General features: G+C 36.1%; 1 protein-coding gene across 23 annotated transcripts in view; it reads right to left on the bottom strand.

Annotated features, from left to right (window-relative positions):
* tenm4 (teneurin transmembrane protein 4) overlaps positions 1-25432 on the bottom strand; it is a 462218-nt gene that overhangs the window by 220855 nt on the left and 215931 nt on the right. For 7 of the 23 annotated variants that reach the window (XM_087282402.1, XM_087282401.1, XM_087282398.1 and 4 more), the window contains 3 exons: positions 22289-22535; positions 17293-17367; positions 9326-9561 (listed from right to left, as the gene is read on the bottom strand). In XM_087282402.1, coding sequence (XP_087138528.1) covers positions 9326-9561; positions 17293-17367; positions 22289-22535 — 558 coding nt within the window. 23 annotated transcript variants of the gene reach the window in all.

Here is a 25432-nt window from a genome sequence, read left to right on the forward strand (position 1 = left end):
CATACTTTACATCTGTAATCCAATACATATACCCAACTATTATCTTACTAACTATTAATAATCAGCTAATTATTATTTTACAGAGGTAAAAGTCTTAGCTAATGTCTTGTTATTAGCCATAATTGTACATTCAAATAAAGTGTGACCCTTGCAAACTGGATAATTTCAGCTATGATTTGAAAATAGCATTGCAGAAAGGCACTGTTGGCATACTAATAACGATGCAGTATGACTCTGGTTATGATAATCTTATAATGCATCCTATGGTTGTGATAGCAGGCATATTGGGATGCAGCCAGAGTATGTAAGACAACTGCTGCCGGCACAAACTATGGTGGACTACGGCTGTGTCAGAGTAGATAAAATAAATGATCTTGAGCCTTGTCTCTTTCCTATGCTCCATTTCTCTCCCTACGTGAGTTCCCATTTCTCCTTCATAAGTACAGAGCTGGTTTCAAATTGCACAAGTGGCTTTCTCTGCCACACTCTCTTGACAACCTGTAGTGACAATTCAGGGCTAAAATTACTTTTCCGCTCCACTCAATATCTCAGAGAGGTGACTATGAATTTGTTTTGTGTGGCGGCTGATATCTTGTCTCAATCAGGGTGAGAAAAGGTCTAAATGAATGATTTATTATTCTGTCAAAACATTTGTGAGGGAAACATATATAGCTGGAATAATTGCCAGATCCCCCACCCAATCTTGATGCTTGTGTTACAAAAAGGTAGGTTTTGCGAAGACAACAGACAAAAACATTGAAATCTTCAGCTTAATCTTTATGTTTGTGTAACTGAATGCATACAATTATTCATCAGATTTTTTAGATGAACAGTATAGTATCATTTCAGATTACTGTAGGAGTTTACATCAAACTGGTTCAAGGTTCTTAGAGGTACTGTATGTAAATGTTTGACTCTTCTAAAGCATTAAAATACTCTGGGTTGCCTTGGCGAAATGTGTATTTCTTTTAGTTCATGAAGGCTGCCTTAATATATCCGGGCTCTTCTGCAAATGCAACCTCCAAAGGACAGTAGCAGCTTTTGAAATGAGATGCAGATCCAAATGGAATGTTAATTTAATTAGCAAACAATGCAAATATTATACAAATTAACATTAGCTGATCAGTTTACAATGTAGGATTTGATCTTCAGGCATGCCTACCCCTGTTTGGCAACATGGAAGTTCGATTTTGGACTGTAATACTTAGTTCAATCCTTATATTTACAGTTAAATAACATTGGCTGTCGTGACATTTGTAGGTACATAAGTTGCTTCGATTAAAACAATGCAAAACTGCAGAAAGAACAATATTTGAAACAGACATAATGGTTGGTGGGGAGGGGCATAGGTTGTGGATACGTCACTTTCATTATCAATAATGAATCTAAGAGAGCAATGCACCACTGAGCAGGGGCTGATTGGTTGGAGTGGTGTTTACAGAGGGCCTGAATTAATTTTCAAAGAAAAACAAATAGATTTGTCTAATTGTTTTACTGGGTCTTTGGTTGGATATCCTTTACATGCATCCAGCTTTACATGTAGTAAAATCAATGATCCTTAAGGTTCTGCAAAGATGTGCTTGCCCTAGCTTAACCAGAAGCATCAAATTGACAGTTTTAAAAGCCCAACGAATGGCTCAGAGACTGTGGATCAAACTAGTCATGACAAATGGAGAGTTCTGCTTCACATCCCTTTGCACATTTGGTCACTAATTAAAGGCTTATTACATGGTAGGAAACCCCACATTTACAAAACCGTGAAAAGTGGCCAGAAAAACGATGAAGACTTTGACAGACGTCAACACGCTGGAAGAGAGTGGCCATCCTCCAGCTTACTCAATCAATAGCCATTTGGAAAATTGCAGGGCGCGCATTTTGTTGATTGCTTTCATGCATTCCGTCAGATTTGGGCATTCCTGAAAAAAAAACGTCTGAATGTTGCCGTTACTTTTGCACGAGAGCATTTGTTGAGGCGATAAAAAGTCGAGGCTGTCTAGAGAGACAATATAAATGCAAACGACCGGGCGCCTCCGCCTCTTTCAGTGCCGCTGGAATTGACTATGTCAAAGGCGGACAGACGCGCTACGAGACAGATGGCTCGGTTTGTCATCACCCAAGATCAAGTAAGGCATTCCTCTAGCTCTCTCTTATTTTCTGTAGCACACAGGCTGATTTGTGGCTCTGTGTGTGGAAGCGGAAAGTGCTGCCGGCGCATGCGCAGAGGAGGTGAACAATCGAATGAAAGGCATCTGGGTGTCGTTCTAAATGTCCAAGTAATTGCTCCTTCAAGGGGCCTATCTTCAATCTGGACCCTTTCATAACTTCTCCTGTCTAGCTCTGATGTAAAATACCCCACACTTTCTGGCTACCCCCCACTACCCAACCTCATTATGATTCATGTCTGAGCTGTCCCAGTATCTATGATTTTCGAGAGTGCGTTGGGAAGAGTCCAGCTTATGAAATATGTTTCTCAACCTCGCACAAACTCTTCCATCATCCAAATTCACTTTCTTTCTTTCTTTCTCTCTTTTAGCTGTCAGCCAAGCTCCCTGAGTAGGGAGCAAAGCAGGGACAGGTGGAAGCGGTCTAAGTTAGCTGTTTTTTAATGAGGGTCCCGCTGGAATGGCAAGTGGAAAGGCCCCATGACCTGTTGAGAGTAAAACGGCAGCAGTGCTGAAATGCAAGTCTGGACACACACAACATCCATGCAATCTCTGTTTTGGCAGGTCGCTTTGGCAGATCCGTGCAAGCCAATTAGGAAGCAGAAAGCTTGAACAAACTACTGCTTCAGTCTAAGAGTAACACAAGGCTCATTACTGTTGTACTTCTGTGTTTCAAACCTTTGCAACACCTCCTGAGAAAGAGGCAACAACAAAAGACACAATCCATCCATTTACGTACAAAAAGGCATTATCCTGGGTCAAAAAAAGAGGACAATGCTGAGATCTGAGGGGCAGCATAATCCTGGGTTGAGAAATGCCATCTCTTGCTCATCCGTCATAGAATGGACAGGGCACATTAGCAAGCATATGGTTAATTAATTCCCCTTAGACACTTGAATGGATGAGCCTTGAACACGGCAGCTCTCAGTCCTCTCATTAGCCGTCTAATTACTCTGACACCCCTCCTGCAGGGATCCTGGGGAGCAAGATCTTTGGCACTTCTTGGGGGGATATTTAAAATCAAACTATAGAATCTTCACCTGAAAACTTGAAATCCTCAACCAAGAAACAAAAAAAGTTTGAAGGTAGGAAGGCAGGTGTGTGGATAATGGACCCCACTTTTGCAAATGGAAGTGACAAAAACAAAATAACAGGTCTGAGTAGTGTCTGACATAGCGGAAGTAGAATTTGGAGAGTTTACAAGAGATTACAATGGTTGCTGAGGGATGCTACTCCATTCAGTGCAGAGTTTCTTCTCTCAAAAATGTGACTATAGTTCATCTTTAAGGATTTCTGTTACTTGTTTGCTTACTCGCTTTGAGCACAGATGGATTTTAAGCCCTTAAAAACACACATAGGTGTCAAATCAATCTGCAGACAAATCAGTAAGACCTTGGAGAGCACTCCTGGGTGTTAAGTTTCCCCAGTGAAGAGTGCTTCATCTTTTCACAAAAACTCCCAGTGGAATTTCCTTGTCTCTGTGTCCTTCTCTGGTCTCACTTCAAGTTCAGATGCTTGACTATAAATTAGAAGCAGTGAAATGCACATCATCAGCAAGTTACTAGATCAAAATGTCTAAACCATTTTTCACTTTCACACTGAAGCTTCGAAAAATCTGCCAGGAGTGAAAAAAAAATCTACTCTGGTTAAGGTGCATATAAAAACTATACACCGAATATGTACTTTAGAAGAGTGCCTTGATTTAATAGATTTGATTTAGCAGGCAGTTGCCGATTTAAGAGATATATATTTGTCCACAGTGATACTAATTGCAAAGAACGTCCCCCAGGACAACCTGGTGCTAAGTGCCCAAGGGTACTACTGTAAGCTGCACTGTGACCTAACTTTCCAATTATAGAGTCATTCATATTCAGGTTAGAAATAAACTGAGGCTACCACAAGTTAACCTAAACCCACTAACTATGCAAGTCTAAACACCACCAGTCCTTCTAATCCCAGAACACCAATCCCTCAGTATCCTGGATTTATATAATGTTAGATAAACCCGAAAATGTCTTAAGCTGTTTGTAACACTAAGATGCAAAAAGATAGAAAACTAAAAGCATGGCGCTTCAAAGTCAATCGACAAATTGAGTAAGTGTCTTATGACTACGACTGAGGTTGCATGTAGGGAGGTACAATGAGGGCCCAGCACGCTAAGAAATGAACACAGAGGGAAGCTGATGACCTTCAGATGCCGAGGACATAATGACCTTCTTAATGAGCATGCCACCACTGAGAAAATGGCACACGGCTTCCAATTTCTGCGATCTCACTCCTTTCCAGGAAGCAGTTCTTGCAAACTCCACAGAAAAAAAGGAATGGAGGGGAATGGCAAAACTATGCGGCAAGTCAAAAACATCTGTCAGGAGGTTTAATTGGGTTCATTAGACAACACAGCTAGAGTTTCCAATTACAGGCCTACATAATTAATTGCACTTGAAATTAAATATATTTTCTCATCAGCTTTTAATTAAACGTGACCCCTTGTTGTTGATTGAATCCCAGATTCTCAGGGTGAGTGGGGGTTTCATACGTGTTTATCTGAGGTGCACAGGGAGATGAGCTTGATTTTGGAAGAGGGTTAGGTTGGGGTGGGGTGTCTGTAATTACATGAAGTGATTAAGATACATCAGCTTGGTTGGCTTTACAAGGCTCCTAACAAGGTCAGAGCTTAACTAGCCCTTAAGTTAACTCGGGGAATAACTTCATTAAGCACAGTGCAAAGGCATTTTATGTGGACAATACGATCAAGTTTTGTTCTGGAATCTGGTGAGCTGCTGCCTATTAAGAAATTATATTTAAAGAGCATTTTAAAGAGTGAAAAATAATGCTCTATACCTACATTAAGCAATTGGTGATTCTGCAGAACACAAATGAAATGCATAGAAGGGATGACTCACAGTTGATAAAAGACCAACTGATAAATAACCAAATGAGCATACAATGCATTCCATGCAGAGCATAAATAAAGAAAATAAATGAGAAGATTGGGAAACAATGCACAAACATTTCTCACAATGTACTCAACTGCAGAATAGAGCATAATGAGGCTTCTTTGACAACTGCATGATCTTGCTGCCTGCTGTTTACTGTTTGGAACAAAGACATTTGCACCTGGAACACATCTATGGAAGTGCATAGATACAAAAATCTACCATGCAGGGGCTTTATTTTCATTGGACCCCAATCTAAGTAGAAAAACCACTAGTTCTGAAAGCTCCTCAACTTCCTAATGATTTAAAATTGCATGTGACCTTAACAACTAAGTACTTGAATCTGAATGAATCATTTTATACAGTTCACTTATTATTATCACTTATCATTGATGTTTCTACATTGCACTGGTATTTAAAATATATATAAGCCTGTTTATATAAAATATATATAAGCCAACTTTTGTAATTACATTTAGAATTACATTGTTGACCCATCCGTTAAACTTGAATCCACCCTTAAAGCTACGCTTACAGTAATGGTATTGCCCAGCTGAGCCTGGTTTCTCTCAAGGTTTTTTCTTCACTTTCATCAATTGGTAAAATATGTTCACTGTCGCCATTGGCTTAATTGATTTGGGACTTGTGGAGCTGTACATTGAGGGATTTGCTCTTTAGTGTTTGGACTTTCAGAGGTAAAATTTAAACCACACTGAACTGAACTGAACTTCAACTCTGAAAACTGGACTGACAGTTTCAATTGACTATAACTTCTATAATAATCTTTTTTGACACAATTTACATTGTAAAGGTGCTATAGAAATAAAGATGAATTAGAGTACCACCAAACCTGTCCCTAAACTTACCTATATGCTCTATCAATAGCACCATTAGTCCTGTGCAATACAGTATAAACACAATATTGTAGCTATTGTTGTAATCCAAGTACCAAGTGATTAAGGCCACTTATTACAAAGTGACACCAAATTTTACACATACAGTAGACCACCACAAAGTTCAGTCACTTCTCACCACATAAATAGCTCGCCTCATACAAAACATACAGTACAAGAGTAGTAGCATAAAATCATGTAGGTGTATAGGCTGGTCATTAAAGTTATGAACAAAGCTAAGCAATTACCAGCAATTCCAAATTACTGTCAGAGAATCACAGGGTAGTAATTATATATATATATATATATTTTTTTTTTATTTAATTGATTTTTTTTTTTTCAGATGATTGAACAAATGGTTAGAGTTAATTTTGGTTCTACCGCAATGCATATGTATTCCTGTAGCTAATGCTGTGGAAAGCTGTTTATCTTTAAGAATGAAGTCACATCTGTGAGACCTTCATTTAGATGCACCTTGTGCAAATGACTTTGCACTCAAAGTTCCTCCCCTGTATTTTCAAATTCAAAAAATATGATTTCATTCTGTGGGCTCTTTGTAACAATTTACATTTTAAGTAGACACATTATGCAAAACCATTTTAGGCTGTCCGATAAAAAAGAGCTATACAAAAGATAACTGTTATTATTGATTTACCTTTTGAAGGTGTGGACACACTTTATTTTGAACTGCAGGAAAAGCTCTTATCTTTTTGACTATTCCACTTATTGCGTGAAATTTTATAAAAAGCATAACAGAATTACTAGCAGACATAATTCTGCATCACCGTAAAGCCCGAGTATGTTTATAGACTGTGCTCTATACTAATATAGCAGCACATATAATACATAAATGATCGTTAAAGGCATAGTTAACCCTAAAAATGCCCGTCATAAAAAGACCCAAAAACGTAAAAAGTCATAAAAGAAGATATTTAAAGAAAGCTAGAAATCTTTTACCATATGCTTATTTTACGTGATTTACGCCATTTTAAAACACAAAAGCAAGACTGGGGTAGGAAGAAATGTGGAAGTATAGGATTAGCACTATAAATGCTGCAACAACATGCTGTGTACTACACACCTATAGCTGATGCTGCAAATTTAAAATGCAGAAATTGTGTAAACATCACTTAAATATAATTTAGTTCAATTTAATTTAAACAATTAAAAGCATATTAGGCATCAAACAACATCACAATCTCTTTAATAGTATGCTTAAGTGTCACCCTAGGCTTCAATTTATGGCACTAGGTAAACACAGTGGGGACGCTTCCCTGCTTCAGTCTATGTAAGCTGGTGAGGGATAAAACACTGCAGTCCTCTGTAGCACACTCTTGTGTTGTCTGTAATAGGGTTGCCCTGGTGCTGAAGTTTTAAAAATGTTCATTTTCCAATAACATTTAAGCACCACTGAGCGTGTTCTTCATAGATTGCAAAAACAGGTAGACGGACATTGGTGTTTTAAAGCTGTGAAGATCAGTCTATTCATCAGCGGATCACTCGTCTGTGTTTGCGCTCGGTACAGTTAAACATCGAAGTGGGGTGAATGGATGACCATGAGTAATTTCTGTTGAGAATGTGCACACAATGGCAAATCAGCAGTGTTTAAGAACGCCATCAACAGTGCTTAAATGTTAACAGGAAATTGACGTTCTTTTTACATTTTAGTACTGAAATTTTGTATCGCGACAAGTCTAATATAGTAAAAGAATCAGTTCATTAACTTAAGTGTGATGAATAGCATCTAAACCATGTGTTTGGGGAAGAAAATCTTAGCTAACTAGTGCCATTTCCTTTAACTTAGCTAAAATGAGGTCCAATATCACTTTTTATTTTCAGTTTTCATTCAGAACGGACCTTCGGGTCACTCTGAATGAAGTGAAAGTATACATTTGTGTCACTTTTCTCTTCGCTGATAAGATATACAGCCAGGTACACAACATTTCTGTGTCACTCAGGCGATACATCCGGGTTTCCCCACCGCAGCCTTGATTTTGCTGTTTAAAATGGCGGCCGCGTGAAATCAGTCTTATAACTTATATAGTATTTGTTTATTTTTTCTTCAATACTTTGTTATGTGTACAACAAAATAAAGAAACTCAGACCACTCAAGAGTGAGAAATTAGTGTTTTTGGGTGAACTATCCCTTTAAAGATCCTATTTACCCACTGTTAAATACATAAATGTTAACCAAGCATTACAAATATAATCAACACCAGCATGTGGTGTTCCTATGGCTCAATCGTATCTCACTTTATCTGCCGTCCACTATTGATTTGGTTCAGTGACCAAGCTGAATATAGTTGCGGGACACTGAAATTTCCCAACAATGTGAGAAATCAATAATATCCACTGTAATCTGCTGGAGCTGAGCATTTAAATGACTGAAAGCCAAATCACATACAGCATCTGGGTATGTCTCTCTGCTCTGGCACAACATGGAAACAGATCAAATTCAGCACAAAAGTCTCTTTCAGTCAGACAACACATTGATAATCATTGGCAGCACAGATTCAGAGCAGCGATTAAATAACACAACCATCTTTACAACAATCTAGTAAATATAAAATGAATTGTATCAACTAACCCAGAATAGAAAGCAGCAGAAGGTGGTTTGGGACCACCAGGTGGGTTTGGATTAGTACGTTGGTTCTGGTTTTAAGTTTTTAAAAAGCTTTTAATTTCATATGAGCTGGTTAGCTGACAAGTTGAACCCCTCAATAAAGACTGGCTAAACCGCTATAAAGTGTCATTTACACTAGTGTGTTTTCATCCTAAAATATATAAGCTTTGTTATGGTTATACCTGATGTCAAATTTAGACTGAACATGCTAAATACCCTTTGAAAATCCTAAATGCCCTGTTTTAGGTTGGAAAAGCTGGCCTTTTTTAAGTATAGAAGGTCTTAAATGCAAAGTTTTGAATATTTAAATATCCACAGTCACTCTCTGATTGCAATTTACAAAACTGATTGTCTTTCCTCATTTAATATTAACCCCATGTCAGCAACATTGGATATTTTCATGGCAAAAATGTTCAATTTCAACATGCATATTGTGTAATTTCAATAAAATGTATACAGTAAAGAAGTAGCAATTTGGTATTAAATTGAAAATTTGTATTAAATTGAAAATAATTAAATAAAGTCTACTCATTTGCATACATGAAGAGTTCAGACACAAAAACATCAAAGTGTTGTTTGACATTTTCAAGTATTTTTCTAAGGCTCCTGTATGTAGGTTCAGTAATTTTACTTTTATGACAATAAACAGTTTATTGTCATTGCTTTTAACCTGAAAAAAGAAACAGACAGACAGGCAAAAACTGAACTTACCAATAAAGTATGCCAACAGGAACACCAGGGTGACGGAGATGAGGATGGCACTGAGGGCAGCACATTTCCAGTTGCAGTGCTTATAGGGTTTCTTCAGGCTAAAGGCAGGCCGTGAGAAGGTGTTTCTTGGCAGGGGCCGGGGCGGAGGAGAGTACACCGTGCTGGACGTCAAAGGGTAACCAGGTGAAGTGGTGCAGTACAAAGGCGAGGTCCCGCCAGGCTTGAAAAGAAAGTGTCTGCAGAGACGCAGAAAACGCTGTTGCTCATGTTCACAAAAGAAGCAGGTGACAGAGTGCACTGTGTGATACAGTGAGTGTTTTTCTCTCATCATGTAAAACAATGTCTTAGGTTTGTGTCCCCGCACTGGTCAGTACTGCTGTTGCTAAGCATTTTTCCAAGCTGTTGCCATTGGAGCTCTGGCTAGCAGCAATACACGCTGTTCCCCCGAGGGGTGCATTTTTTATCGGAATTCTGAATCAATAACAAATTTAATTTACAGAGTGAGTGACCACAGCGGATTCTTGTTAATACAAGCCCTCACAGTGACTTCTAATTCACCTAATGGGCGCATGTGTCAAAAAGATGTGGAATATTGCAGGATGTACAGTTGAAGTCTGAAATATTAGCCCACCTAAATTATTACCCCCCTGTACATTTTTTTCCACAATTTCTGTTTAATAAAAATTAGATTTTTCAACAAATTTCTTAACATAATAGTTTTAATAACTAATTTTCTCTAAATCCTTACCAGTACTTAATATTTCACTAGATATTTATTAAGATACTAGCATTTATTGTAAAGTGACATTAAAAGGACCATAAAACACCCCCTGTCTCAGCAGGGTGTTTTCACACCACTAAATTAAAAAAAAAGTCAGGAAAGTTCATGAGTCCAGCTTCTTTTAGGTGGGAGTGACGAGTGACAAAAGGAGGAAGGGTTTGCATAAAAATAAAAATTTCAGTTCAAGCACGCGCTGATTTTCACAGAGGCAAAACAATACACAGGCGCAGGGGAGAAAGACCATGTCCTTTTTTTATGAGACGAGTGACAAATCTAGATTTCATCATATCCGAAAACAAAAAGATCCCGGGTAAAAAAAAAAATTTCCTTATAAAGGTATTTTTGCCGCATGTTAGCAGACCACTGTAATCCACATATGAGTCCAACTGTGCTCTCATAGCAGGGAATTGAAAAAACAAAACCTTTGTTGCAGCACATCTATTAACGCAACACTGACTACCTGTCTTCGAACGATTCATTTTCTTACACTTGTTTTAATTATGGTTGGCAATACAACATGGCCTCTGCTTTCCATCTGAACATTGTAACAGGTAAAAACTTCTTCGTAGCTATCATGCATAATAATGAAGTTGCAACTCATACAATATGGAGTGCACTGATTGGTTCGAATCAAGTCTATCTTTTGAATTAATGATGAAATCTCAAAGACATCACGTTGGTACTGCGGGTACAGACAGCCAATCTACATGCTGGAATTTACACAAGGATCTAATCGCAGTGGCGTAGCATTTTAAAATGTCCTTTCAAACCAGAAGAACGAATTTGGTCGAAATAACGCAAAAACAACAAATTTTCACTTTTTTATGAAATGTTTGTGTCCTAATAGTGTTTTTTTTAGCAGTGTGGGGTACATATATGACTGTCAGCATCTCGAATAATATAATAATATAAATAATAATAGTGTTTCTTGACCCTTTAAACGCATAACTAGGTTAATTAGGTTAATTAGGCAAATCATTGTATAACAGTAGTGTGTTCTGTAGACAATCGGACATCAAAATAATTTTTTTTCCAAAAGAAAATATATTATAGCAAATACTGTGAAGAATACCTTGCTCTATTACACATAGTTTGGAAAATATTTGAAAAAGAAGGCTAATAATTTTGACTTTGACTGTACAGTACATTATCCAGACATCTCATTCACTGTAAAGGAGGCCAGATCTCCAGAAACAAGATGCTTCTGGAGATCTAAAAAAAAAATAATAATAATAATAATAATAAAGCAGTGCCATAATCTGTGGTGAATTCATTGGCTTGGAAAGCTGCTGTCATGCTGCGCTGACCGGATGAGGGGACACTCAGAAACAAACCACACTTCGTCCTAATGATGTACAAGAAAACGGAACAGACTTGCAAAACTTGTACGGCTAGTGCACACTACTTGACAGAGCCTTGTTCAGCTTGCTCCCCTTCATGTTTTGTGGCAGAGAGGGAGACAGTATAGCCTCTTAGCACGTCTAACCACTGCTTAGATGTTCTCTGATAAATTGTCTCTGACATGAAAGAGGCCACATCTCCAGACTTCTATCCCTATTTTCATCTTTTTTTTCTTCTTGCCTATGTGAAAACCTTTTTTTTTTTTTTTATTGAATAGCATTGCTATGTGCCAAAAGTTGTAGCAGGGTTGTAAATTGGATTCAGTATTGTAGCCCCAATCTCTGTCTGAGCTATAGCCTCCTTTCCCAATCCTGTCTAATAGCATTCCTAATTATTTTCTCTTTCTCCTTCACAGTGTTGTCCCAAAACAAAAGACAAATGTGCACCTAATGCATCTTTTTTCATCATCTATATAAATAATAAAATCACCAAAAATTAAAACTTTATCCATGACCAAAATTATTTCAGATAAGAAATCAGCAAATTATTTTGTAAAGTCTGTGGTGTGGTGTATTTGAAGCTAGATCGCTGAGTGGCACTAAACATTACTATTTATTATGCCAACGCCTCCACCTTTACCTTTAAGAGGAGGCTCATGTTTATAATGATATGCTTCAAGTGAAGACTTGTTTAAGGTCATTTAATTGTCTTGTTTTTGCCAAGTTTCTATTAAACAGAGCACATTTAACTTTAGATTTATTATCAAATCATTTCAATATTTCTGATTGCAAGGATTAATATTAGAACTGCCAACATTCTGAAACTAATAGAATGGCCATAGCAGTCATTCAGACTGATCTGTTACAAATACATTTTTCAAATCACATTTACTTACAGTTTCTATTGAGAAATTAGAATTAAGCTTTGAATGTCCACCATATTACTCTAAAAGTGCTATCTTTGTTATAATATAGCTTAAAAATGTGTGCGTAGGTGTGTATATTAAAAAAAAATAAATAAATAAAAACATATTTGTTTTAACAACATTATCATCTGGGTAAAATTAATTTAACAAATTATATTTTCAAATCATATTTTTCAAAACCTTTTAAAGGTTTTAGTGAGCTTTGAGAATTAAGGTTAGAATGTCCACCATATTACTCTAAAAATGCTCTTTTTTTGGTAATATAGCTTAAAAGCGTATGCGTAGGTGTGTATCTAAAAAAAGTAGATTTTTTTCAACAACAACATCATCATCTGGGTAAAATATGCCAACGCCTCCACCTTTCCGGCTCATGTTTAAAATGATATCCTTTAGGTGAAGACTTGTTTAAGGTCATGTAATCATCTGGTTTTAGGCATGTTTCTATTAAACAGAGCACCTTTACTTTAGATTGATTATTAAATCATTCAAATATTTCTGATTACAAGAATTAATATTGGAACGACCAACATTCTGAAACTACTAGAAGGGCCATAGCAGTCATTTTGACTTCTTTAACAAGTCAGTTTTTAAATGGTATTTACTTTCACATTTTCTATTGAGGTTTTAGAATTAAGCTTTGAGTGTCCATCATGTTACTCTAAAAATTTTATCTTTTTTGTAATATAGCTTAAAAAATATGAAAAGGTGTATACCTCAAAAAAGTGTTTTTTCAACAACAACAGTATCATCTAGGTCAGGGATGGGCAAACTCGGTCCTGGAGGGCCGGTAACCTGCACAGTTTAGCTCCAACACTAATCAAACACACCTGAACAAGCTGATCAGTGTCTTCAAGATCACTAGAAATCTACAGGCAGGTGTGTTTGATTATAGTTGGAGCTAAACTGTGCAGGACACTGGCCCTCCAGGACCGAGTTTGCCCATCCCTGATCTAGGTAAAGCATACCAACACCTCCACCTTTCCTTTTGAGATGAATGAAGCTTTAAATGTCTGCCATATTTTATGAAGTTATTTCTCTAAAAATACTCTCTTTTTTGTAATATAGCTTAAAAACGAAGGCGTGTACCTTAAAAAAGTTATAAATATTTTTCAACAACATTATGATCTGGGTAAACAAATGAATAACATTTGTTATTAATAACATTTGAACAACGTGTGTGTGTGTGTGTGTGTGTGTGTGTGTGTGTGTGTGTGTGTGTGTGTGTGTGTGTGTGTGTGTGTGTGTGTGTGTGTGTGTAACATGCTCAAACATATGTAATCAGTCTATTGTCATAATCAAAATAATAATGGCAGATTACAGGACTGCCTGTGTGCAGGTGTTTAGTGTTACTCTACATAGTCTCATCGGCATCTACTGGTCTGGCATGAGGAATACACAGCCTGATCTCACGAGAAAACGTAAGTATTTTAGGTTTTGCCAGATTAGTGGCTAATAATTTGTATGAGTTCAGTTGTACTAAATTGTACGATTTTAAAAAGGAGGCGTGGCACCATCATTGGGGGATGAGCAAATAGTACTAAATTGTACGAATTAGAACGTACAAATTCATAAGAATTAGCCACTAAATCAAAAAGTTATGAATTGCCGTGAGATTGTGTTGGGATTACAGTGTTTTCACAGATCTTTGTTTCTGACATCTATATGTGGCATCAATATATAAACTTTAAAAATAAAAAACAGAAAAGAATGAAAAGGAAGCTCTCAGTTTTTATTATATTGTGGTTGTGTAAAAAATAATTTATGCTCACAGACAGCAATGGTAAAAACATGTCATCCTGTAAAAATTAAAGGTTTCTGACTTGTAGTGTGCACTTTACCATATGCATACTGTAGTTCCTTAGCAAAAATGCTAAAGTAATCAGGGTTAATTAGAAAAGTTGTTAGTCTGGTGTTCATAAAAAACAATAAATACATAAACAATATTTAAAAAGGCATGCAATTCCCTACAGTAAGTGATGAAATATGTTAGAGTCTGTTACAAATGGCACTATGTAGTGAGAAACAAGATACCACTATGCAGCATGGCAAAGCAGATTCCAGCAGCCGCAGTCAGTTCATGCAACATACCCATCAGTGTAAGCGCCGTCGCGGCGAGCTGTCGCCAGTATGTCCATCTCTATAAAGTTGTCCTGCAAAGTCTCTAGGAATGTCTGCTTTGCTATGTTTCTACACACAGGTGGAGAGATGGACAGATGGAACGAGAGTGAGACATGCGTGCAAGAAGGAGACACAGATGTGCAAACACAAAAAAAAAAAATAAAATAAAATGCCATCACCCGGTGAATCTGTGTAAACGGACAGAGTGGGACAAGGACAAACACACACTCCCTTGTTTTCAATGACAAGGTGCTGGTGCCGGATCTGGTGCTTGATTTAAAACTATTTTAACAGTGCTGTTCAATGGCAAAAAAAAAAATAATCTAGCACAACTGTTGTCAAAATATTTATCAACAACATTAGAGAACTGTGAGTGGGGAAATATCTTAATCATGTGATGTTTTTTTTATGGCAAGGCTTATGTTAAACATTGGTTCCCATGAAAATTTCAATTATATTATTAAATACTTAAATACTCGCATTTCATTTCAATCTCCTAAGATCATCATTCGCCTTTGGAACATAAATAAATACATTTAAGAATAAATACAGGAGCACTCTGAACTTCCATCGAAAGCAATTAACCAAAAATGTCATGGGTTCAATTGTAATTAGACGAAGCTCCAGGTACAATTTTGTGGGCCAAAAAAAAAAAAAAAAGAAACTCGTAAGTACAACTTTTACATCAGCTCAGGGTGTACATTTATCATCAATACAAACTATTTGCTGTTAAGAGTCTGCAGTGCAAGACACTGGCATCGTATTTCTGTTTGTGTAGAATGAGGGAGCTCTCAGATTTCATCTAAAATATCTTAATTAAAGTCTCAAGGAATTGGGATGACATGAGGGTGGGTATATAATAACAGACTCATCATTTACATTAATTAACCCTTTAAAACAGATCATAAAAAACTAATTAGCATCGTTTGCAAAGCTGTTTACATTGGAAATGCCACTGTGGTGTGTATTCAATCTAATTAGCAAATTTTGGCTGAGTTCCTGATGTTTTGTATAAACATATAAACAGTTTCCAGACCTGTTCCTGGGCCCCTGTCCTTTAGAGTTTAGCCTAAACAAATACACCTGAAGCAGCTAACCTAGGTCTTACTAGAAACTTCCAAGAAAGTGTGTTAGACGTAGTTGGAGCGGTGCTAATATTTATGGACTTTTCCAAATCTAAATCTAGTTTCAATTCTAATTTTGAGAGTCAAGATTCAATTCCAAAGTGAACCTATTTATTGTGCTCTGCAAAAACATAATTTTAACTTAACATTTTAACCATAATTGGAGTTGTTTATGATTGGAATCTTAGTATAACAGCGCTGTTATCCTAAAAATAATTAATGATATTAACAAAGATATATTCTGGACAACAAGCTCTGAATTTAACATTAAAATGCCAGATTAAATAGAACTATAGGATAGATTTCATATTATTAAAAAATAATAATAATAATAAATCAAAGCAAAATGTTTATATAAAAAATTATATTTGGAAATTATACCGTAATCACATTTAAGAGAAAAACATTTCACTTTGTAGTGAAACTTTCAACAGCATCCTGAAGCTGGTCGCACAACGAAAAAGAAATGCACCCTGTCACATCCTTAAAATCAATAGTCTCTCCATGCTTGTTCAAATGAAGCTAATTCGGCAGCATACATACACATACCGTACCTATCCATAATTTTTTTTTTCTGTTCCTACCACATGCCGGCCCACATACATCACACTCTAACTTTAATTGAGACTATTGACAATCGATTCAGAATTTCTAGGAATCGCGAAGTATTAATGAATTGATTTTTTCGCACACCCAGTTTGAGCTAAACTCGGCAGGACATTGGCTATCAAGGAACAAGCCTCGCCTTAGTCTGTGATGCTAATTAGCTTAAGTAATGCAGCAAAGTCTGACAGAGTTCCTGATCTTTTGTGTAACAGCAGACGATAGCTTTGAATGTTCAAACAGTTTCCAAATCTGTTCCTAGAGGGCCACTGTCCTTCAGAGTTTAGGTCAAACCCTAAATAAAGACATCTGATCCAGCTAACCAAGGTCTTTTGATAGAAACTTCCAAGAAAATGTGTTAGAGATGGTTAGAGCTAAGGGTGGTAATATTTACAGATTTCGCCAATTCTAATTTTATTTTCATTTTTGGGAGTCACAATTTGATTCCATTCTTAACCTATTCTTTGTGCTGTGCAATATCATAATTTTTACTTTACACAACTCTACAGGACATTGGCAAAGAACAGACCTCACTCTTAAAGACTGTGATGCTCTTTAGACATGGTTTGGAGCTAAGGGTGGTAAGGGAACCTAGGCTGTTCATGGAAATTTTCCCACTCAAATAAGTTGCCAGATGACGCATAGTTGGTGCGAGGGATCGTACTCAGTCAGCTAAGACAGTCAGGTAAGACTTTTCCAATTACAATTTCAATTCTGTCAATCACAAATTTAATTTTAAGTATTAACCTTTTTCTTGTGCTGTGCAAAAACAAAACAAAAACTTTACAATAAAACTTTACATTCAACGTTACACAACTAAACTGCAGGACATTGGGTTTCAAGAAACAGACCTGGCTCTTAAAATACTGTGATGCTCTTTATCTTAAGTAGTGGGGCCAGTTATGAAAATGAAGATGTCCGTAGACCCACAGGCCAGGCACCAGCATCCTTTCAGTGAAGGTAGGGATACACAGATATCCTTATGGAACTAATGTGCTGTGTAAGATATTTATCCCCGTGAAATCCGGCACGCCCCACACCCGAGAGTGCCTCCGCTCTTTTACCGCACATGTACCTTGTGTTGTACGACCCATGCCCCTCTCTGCAAGCGTCCTGTTCTTCTCTGATAAACATTAGAGTATTCTGGCTCCTTTATGATCGTGGTTAGAAGAAAACAAGCCGTTACTTTTCCATTCACTTCTTTGTGTTTCAGGGGCTGACACAACACTTTTTCAGAAGAATCACACATTATACCGACAGAATTCCCGAGGGGTTATGCTAAATCCTGCTTTAAGATGTGATTTTCTTGCCATTTTTTAAATAATAAATGGTTTCATAAAGTAGAGGTTTATTAGCATTCAGAGGAGAACTCTGCATGCATTCAGTGAAGCGTGTCTGCTGGAGCTCCGTGCCCCCCGAGACGGCTGTTCCATAAGGGAAGACTGAGATAATGCAATGGAGAAATGAACCGTCAACATGCACTAGGCAGGCGCGACACCTTTAATTCAACAAGAGAAAATGTTTGTTTTCTTTTTGCTGCGGCTGTTCCAGACTGCCTGCCTGCTCTGCTTATTGTCTTTGGACCAGCTTATGTACATTTGTTCGTTTGTTTGGCCATTGGGAGGCAAATTAAAAGTTTTAAACGAAGACGAGAAGAGCCCAGAGACCATGTTGGAGGAGTCAGAAAAGAAGCCTATGAGAAAATCTCACTTCCTGGCTCTCATCCAATGGGAGGGCTCGATAAGCCAACATATCCAGGGACTCATCCGAGCCATTCCAGCCTGCTGTACAAAAGTCGTGAGAGGGAACCATTACAAAGCCATTAGCTAAAGCCTAAATGACAGGCCATCTTTCACTGCCCTTGTGGATATTGCTAATGGTTCCAATTTCATCAGAGGGATTCAGATAATTGATCGCTCTTTTTTTCTTTTTAGATAGGAAGGAGGTGGGGTGTGATGTCACTGTTTTACTCTGTTTCTGCCACTCTCCTCATGCCGCATGCTAGCTGGCGTGGCCATCTGTTTCCCTCTCCCAGAGGAATACCTGGTCCAGATTAAAGTTTGGGGAAATCCATGATGTTTAATCAGTCATTATGTTCCTAACTGTTCCCACCGAAGGATCAAATTAACATTCATTTTCCTGTTGAGTGGACCGTTCACACCAGGGCTGGTCACAAACACATCAAGATGACAAAGAAATTGTGAGGTTCCAAGTTAATTTCCTAATGCTTATGCAGTGCTTTGTAATTGAAATTTAGTCATTTAGTAGACACTTCGGTAGAGGCGGTATCCAGTGATTCAACAAGAAAAGGCAATAATTAATGTTGTAATTAATCTAAATTCAATTTTGATTTCGGCCTCCAATCATTAAATAATCAGGATAGAACGGCTATTGGTTCAGATTGAAGCAGTCCACATTTGTTCCTCTGCAAAACCCAATTGTAAATGGAAATCAGTGAAATAATAATGCAGCAAGGGTTGTGCTTGATTAATTGAAGTGTATTAATTTATATAAGTGTGCAGTATTAGGCAGTAGCCCCGCTACAAGTATTGACGCTAGCGTATCTACATTTCTCATGATGGCGAGAATGACGATTTCTTCTTTTTCCAATTTTAAAGTGGTCGACAACAAAATTTTTTGTTGCATTACTGCCACCTCTTGCTCTGGTCGGTGATGTCACCAACCAATTAGGCTAACACAAGAAACTTGCTTGATGGAAAGATGACGGTGGAAGAGGAGTTATTTCAGAAGTAGATTAAAGCAAGATTAAAGTATAACAAGATTTCTTGTCGAGGTGAAGAGTTGTCTTGTGAGTTTTAATGTTATGATGGAGCGCATGGGTGAAATTAGCAATTAAAGATTGGAGGTAGGATTGCATTTAAACTACAAATCAAGTGCTTTGTACACATCTGGCAACCCAGGCTGACCTCAGAGTTGCAAGTGTCACTTGGTTGCTTCGGCGAGAAGCAAGTCAGTAGAGTTTTTAAATAAATATAGTGTTTGCATGTCCTTTATGGCGTATAATTAAATAAAATATCATTCATTATTATTTTTTAAAGCACCTAAATTGTTTTACAATTAAGATATTGTTTTCATTTGAATAAAAATCTATTTTCCATTCATAAAGTAGCAAATATTTTGTTAATATATAGAATGATAAAAAAAAATCCATTCACATAGGCTTTCAACAAAATATTTTGCAGTGTTTGCATGCCCTTTACTCTATAATCTTCAAAATAAGTTATTGCATTTTGATTTAAAAACAAAGACCAAAATAGTTTTGTAATTTGTGATTTTTTTTCAGTTACAATTTCCTAAAAATAGTGTAGACATCTTGTCTTGTTCTTGTGAACCCAATATGTATATATTGTTCTTAAATTCACCCACCATATATCTCTTTCCTTTAACTGTTCAGTCCTGTCAGTAAACCTCTAGAGCCTTATGATGCGAGACCTGGGATATCCAGATGCTCTTAGCACAAAGCCTGGAAAGCTGAAAACTTTTGCAGCAGCTGAAGTAAATAAAAGCCTTTTGGGTTGTTGGCTGGGTTGAGCAGTGCAGGAGGTGGAGGTAACCCGAGTAATCAGTATGTATCATTTCTCTTCAGGCTGTTCTGACAGCGCTGATTTGCCTTCGCCATGCATGAGGAGCAGTCTGAGCAATGCAAACAGACATCTGAGAGGTTCTTGACTGATCTCCTCCACACAAGTGCCTCGGATAGAGGCAAACAGAGCAAGGGCTGATGGGAGATAAATAAAAACCCAAGTTTGAACCAAATCCCCCCTTCGAAAGCTGGGGAGAAATTACCCATCTATTGCATTCTCTGGGCTTGCGATATAAGATAGAAACACTGGCCTGGAAAGCCCATAAAAACAAAGCTTTTCTCTTGTTGCTTAGTCACTGTTTTGAATGCATTTTGGTCACAGTTTATGTCAAACAAATTAGCTGCATGAAACTTCACGAGTGACAGACCATACAATTATTTTCAGTTCAGCCGCTCACTTATTTAAGGTCATTCTTATTATGAGATACAACCGTATGTTCATTCAGCCTGTATTTATGAATAAAGATGGTAAATATGGCACTTAATATGCATACAAAAATCACCCTTTATACCCTTATACAGTACACTATTAGACGGATTATTCAATTGTAGTGTCTGAAACCATAGTGGACTTTTGGATGAGCAGACATCAATCCCAAAACAGTATTGCGTGTACAACAGATGTATACAAAACAGCTAGAGAATACCAATAATGCACGGCGTATGGATTTCCATGTCTGACCAAATGAGGACATCAGCAACAGAACCCTATTGGTGTAAGATTTTAAATAATTCATCATAAAATTGTTAAATTACATCTGCATACATTACAGAAATCAAAATAATTAATTCATTACAGCTTGCAATTAAGTGTTGAATAACTAACACTCATACAAGGTTGAGTGTATAAGTGCATAGTGTACAAGTGGATATACAATATGTCATTCTGGATGCAAAAAGGGTCTAAACATGCACAAGCAAACTGGTATCCCCTTATTTAAGTGGACTATCTTAGTCTTATATTAATGTAGGGAACAGTGAGGGTATATAAGGGTATATGAAGCCATTTCAGACACAACCCTGGTGTTTTTAAGGTTTTTTTTTTCTCTAGCTGACTGAAATACTTCAAACTTTCAAAATGATTTTGATTTGATTTTGATTTGAGTTTTTTACCGATCATTTCATTTCCTTCAGGAAGTGACATCATTTTGGGGGAAAATAACAGTGCAAACTTTACTTAGGCTGCATTTACACCAGATCTTGATGGTCAATTCCGATTTTGTGAATCATCTTTTAAAAGCGACTCGTATCCGATCGTCTGCATTTACACAGCACGCGGCAAAGGCACAATGACCAGGAAAAAAAGAGCGGGAGCTGACTAACAGCTGATAATTAACGAGTGCTCTTTTCTCTATTCCTGTATGTAATCTGTTCGCAGCTTTTGACAAGCTGTTTAACTATAGTTCATGACAGAAATGTTCTCATCTGTCCATCTTCTTTTGATATATAGGCTTTTTTTAAACCGTTAGGCATCTTAATGTAATGTCCATGGTGTGATTTATGCACGTGATGTATGCTCTAGTTTTACAGCTTATATTGGTTACGTTGCAGACATTACGCTCTCTCGCTCATGCTTAATTAACATGCTCAAATACCTGTGCTATATGACAATATAAAAGCTGTTTAAGTCCTCGTGTATGAGATTTAAGGTTTGGGACTCTGCTGAAGTCTGCTCTGAAATGAAAGTGTCATAATTGAAGTCATTCACTTGGTTTTTAATAACGTGTGACTCGCATTGACAGGTGAAAACCTGATCTACCTGCTCACACTGCAGACACGAGAACACACATCCAATTTATATTGGATACATTTCCACAATATGAACAAGGCCTGAATCTGATTCGAGTAAATCTAAATCTATGTGATTTGTTTCTGCTTACACGTACATGGGCTATATCCGATCTGTGTCACATGGGAGAAAAAAAATAAATCGGAATTTAATCACTTATACAGTGCAGTGTAAATGCGGCCTTAGTATTATCTATTTATTAACTTTAGTTAGTATTAAATATTTATTCAGAAAATTCTGTGATGTTTAGCAGTATAAACTAGTTTATCTTACTTTGCAGTGCCACATTAGCCTATATTATTTATAAATACGTGAATATTGTTATCTAACTATTAAGACTTTAAAAAATGCTCTTTTACAAGAATGCTTTATAGTTTTAAAACACAAGCATGTTTTATTTTAAGACTGGACATCAAAAGTGTACTTCATAACAAGAATGACCCATTAAACTACTCTTTATAGTTCTAGCCAGAAAAAAAAGATTCATCAATTTTTACAGTGTAGTGAATACCTTAAGCAGATAAACACAGCACAATACGCTTCATGCAGCCAGCATACTGTATGCATGCCTTACGGTGCATTATAAACACCTTATGTAAACTCAATCAATTCAGTCTGACAGCACAAATGAATTTCATTAGACATTTTACTAAGAGAACAACACAGCAAGATGTGTACCTGGTCTCTAGAGGAACGTTGCTGTTGAGAAGCCAGTTGTCCTGGGCGCTGCTGGAGTCCTGGGCACTTGTCGGACCCTCATTGGGAGCTGAACTATCGGTGGGTGCCGGGCTCGGGTTACTGCGCTGGGTGTAGTTGCTGCGGCTCAGAGAACCAATGGAGGCGGTGTGGTGCTGACTGGGGGAGTGCGAATGAGACAGGGGTAATGGTGGCGTTCGCAACCGTGAGTGATTCTGGAACGAGCCCTCTGAAATGAGAGAGAAACACAATTGGCAAACAGATTAAATTATTGCATTGCTTATTAGCATTTGGTGAACTGACATTTATTGATTACATAGGTCTGATATTACACAATTAAATATTTTCAACTGATTATGTAGCATTACCCAAACTGTCATTTAGGGGTGTACATACTGAACATTCTGGTCATGGTGGAACAAAGCACAACATTAATATTCACATAGATGGTTTGACATGCATTTATTGTTAGAATATACAACCTAGAATGCAATCGAGTGATGGTTATTTCATTAGTATATGATTTAAAGTTATTTTTCAGCAATGCTTAAATGAAAAAAACATAGGAAATAAAGAATATTTGAGATCATTTTAATGGTCAATACTACAAATAATGTTGGTTTACAGTCCTCTTTTGTAAGTCTTTGTTTTAATGAAGTGTCCACTACATTTAGGAATGTATCTTTAGCATTTTTAGCATAGTAGCTCTACTATAAATAAATGGAGGTAAAGTTGTTCATAACTGTAAATAAAATATCTTTAGCATGTTAGCTATATATTTAATGTATTCAAGTGATGCTGTTCGTGAATGCAAAGCATCTTTAACACCTTAGCTTACAAATTGCTCTATGTGAATGTAAATCAAAAATAATTAATTTAGCATATTAGCTAAATTTTAGTCTGTTCATGAATGTAAATATACATGTTTAGGGCATTAGCTAAGACAGAAAGTGTTTGATAATGTAAAATAATCATATTTAGGATTTGGTTTTTATATTAAATGACATTAAAGTTGTGTATAAATTTAAATAAACCATATTTAGCACAAAGTTGTTCATAACTGTAAATAAAATATCTTTAGCACATTAGCTATATATTTAATGTATTCAATTGATGTTGTCCGTGAATGCAAAGCATCTTTAATACCTTAGCTTACAAATTAAGGTCTATGTAGATGTAAATAAAACATAATTTACATATTAGCTAAAGTTTTGTTTATTCATGTTTAGGGCATTAGCTACAACAGAAAGTGTTTGATAATGCAAACTAATCATATTTACGGTATTAGTACTTATATCAAATGGTGGTAAAGTTGTTTATAATTGTAAATAAACCACATTTAGCACATATAGTTGTTCATAACTGTAAATAAAACATCTTTAGCACATTAGTTATATATTTAAAGAATGAAAGCGATGCTGTTCGTGAATGCAAAACATCTTAAATACCATAGCTTACAAATTAAGGTCTATGTAGATGTAAATAAAAACATATTTAGCATATTAGCTAAAGTTTTAGTCTGTTCATGAATGTAAATATACATGTTTAGGGCATAAGCTACCACAGAAAATTTTCGATAATGCAAAATAATCATATTTAGGGTATTAGTCATCCTTTATCAAATGACTTAAATGTTGTTTAAAAATGTACATAAACCCTATTTAGCACATAAATGTAAATAAAACATATTTAACACATTGTTTAATAAATAAAATTATTGCAGTTCATGAATGCATGCATATTTAACACCTTAGCTTAAATGTATTTAAAACATATTTAGCATATTAGCTACTGTTTTAGTGTGTTCATAAATGTAAATATACATGTTTAGGGCATTAGCTAGCATTTTACCACAACGTTTTCAATAGAGCAAATTGATCATAACTTGATCATAACTTTAAATAAAATATCTTTAGCACATTAGCTATTTGAGTGAAAGTGACGCTGTTCATGAATACAAGTCCTTTAACACCACATTGACAAATCAAGTTCTATGTAGATGTAAATAAAACATATTTAGCATTTTAACTAGCTTTAGTGTGTTGATGAATGTAAATATGTGTTTAGGACATTAGCTATTATTTTAACACAGAAAGTGTTCAATAATGCACATAAAACATATTTAAGGCTTTAGCCATACTTTTATCAAATAAAGTTTAAGTTGTTTCTAAATGTAAATATTCCATATTTACCACATAAAATTGCTTATAACTGTAAATTAAACATCTTTAGCACACTAGCTATATGTCTGAAACCGATGCTGTACATGAATGCAAGGCATCTTTAACACTTTAGCTTACAAATTAATTTGGTAACACTTTATAATAATTATACACTAAGAATAATTTATTAAGCATTAACAAATAGTGAAATCATTATCTGTTAAGCATTAACTGTACATTAATTAACGTTAGTAAGGAGGTTATAACTGCAGCTACAAATGCTGTATTCCAGACTTATAACCACATTTATAAGGTGCTTGCACTTTCATACTTTGCTAATGATTTATTGATTATTTAAGCATAGTTGGTGTTTTTTTTTTAAGATCATTCAAAATGAGTTAGTAAATGATTAATAAACTATTCACATGAACATTTATTTTTCTAAATATTCAGGCATATATTAATAGTTAATTTTTATGTTAATACATGCTTTATTAACTCAACTTCATCCAGTTTTGTGACCCAATCTAATGTAAGGACTATTATTGCTTTATGAATCCCTTATAAATTACAATTACATGGTCAGTTAAATTCTAAACAGGAAAAAATAACATAAATTACATTATTTATTTCTATTTATTTGAAGACACAGAAAATTAAACTGTACCAGATAAAAAATAAATAAATAAACTGCAACCTTAACTAAAATAGTATTACTTTAAAGTTTTAACATTGCATTCTAGTATGTTGTTAAATTATTGTATGGTATTTTTTTTTTTAATCTTTTATCCAATGTTATGTCGTATTTTGACACCTGTTATTGAGCAATGTTTAAACTTTACAGTAATTTTACTTTTTGATAAGATTGCAAAGATGTATTGTTCCGTTGGTACAAAGTCATTTATCATAGATTTGTAAGGCAAAAATAGTCCTCACTTTAGATTAGGTCACAAAACTGCATAAA

The sequence above is a fragment of the Danio rerio genome, chromosome 15 (assembly GCF_052040795.2).
Source record: "Danio rerio strain M-AB ecotype USA chromosome 15, GRCz13ab, whole genome shotgun sequence".
NCBI classification, from domain to species: Eukaryota; Metazoa; Chordata; class Actinopteri; order Cypriniformes; family Danionidae; genus Danio; species Danio rerio.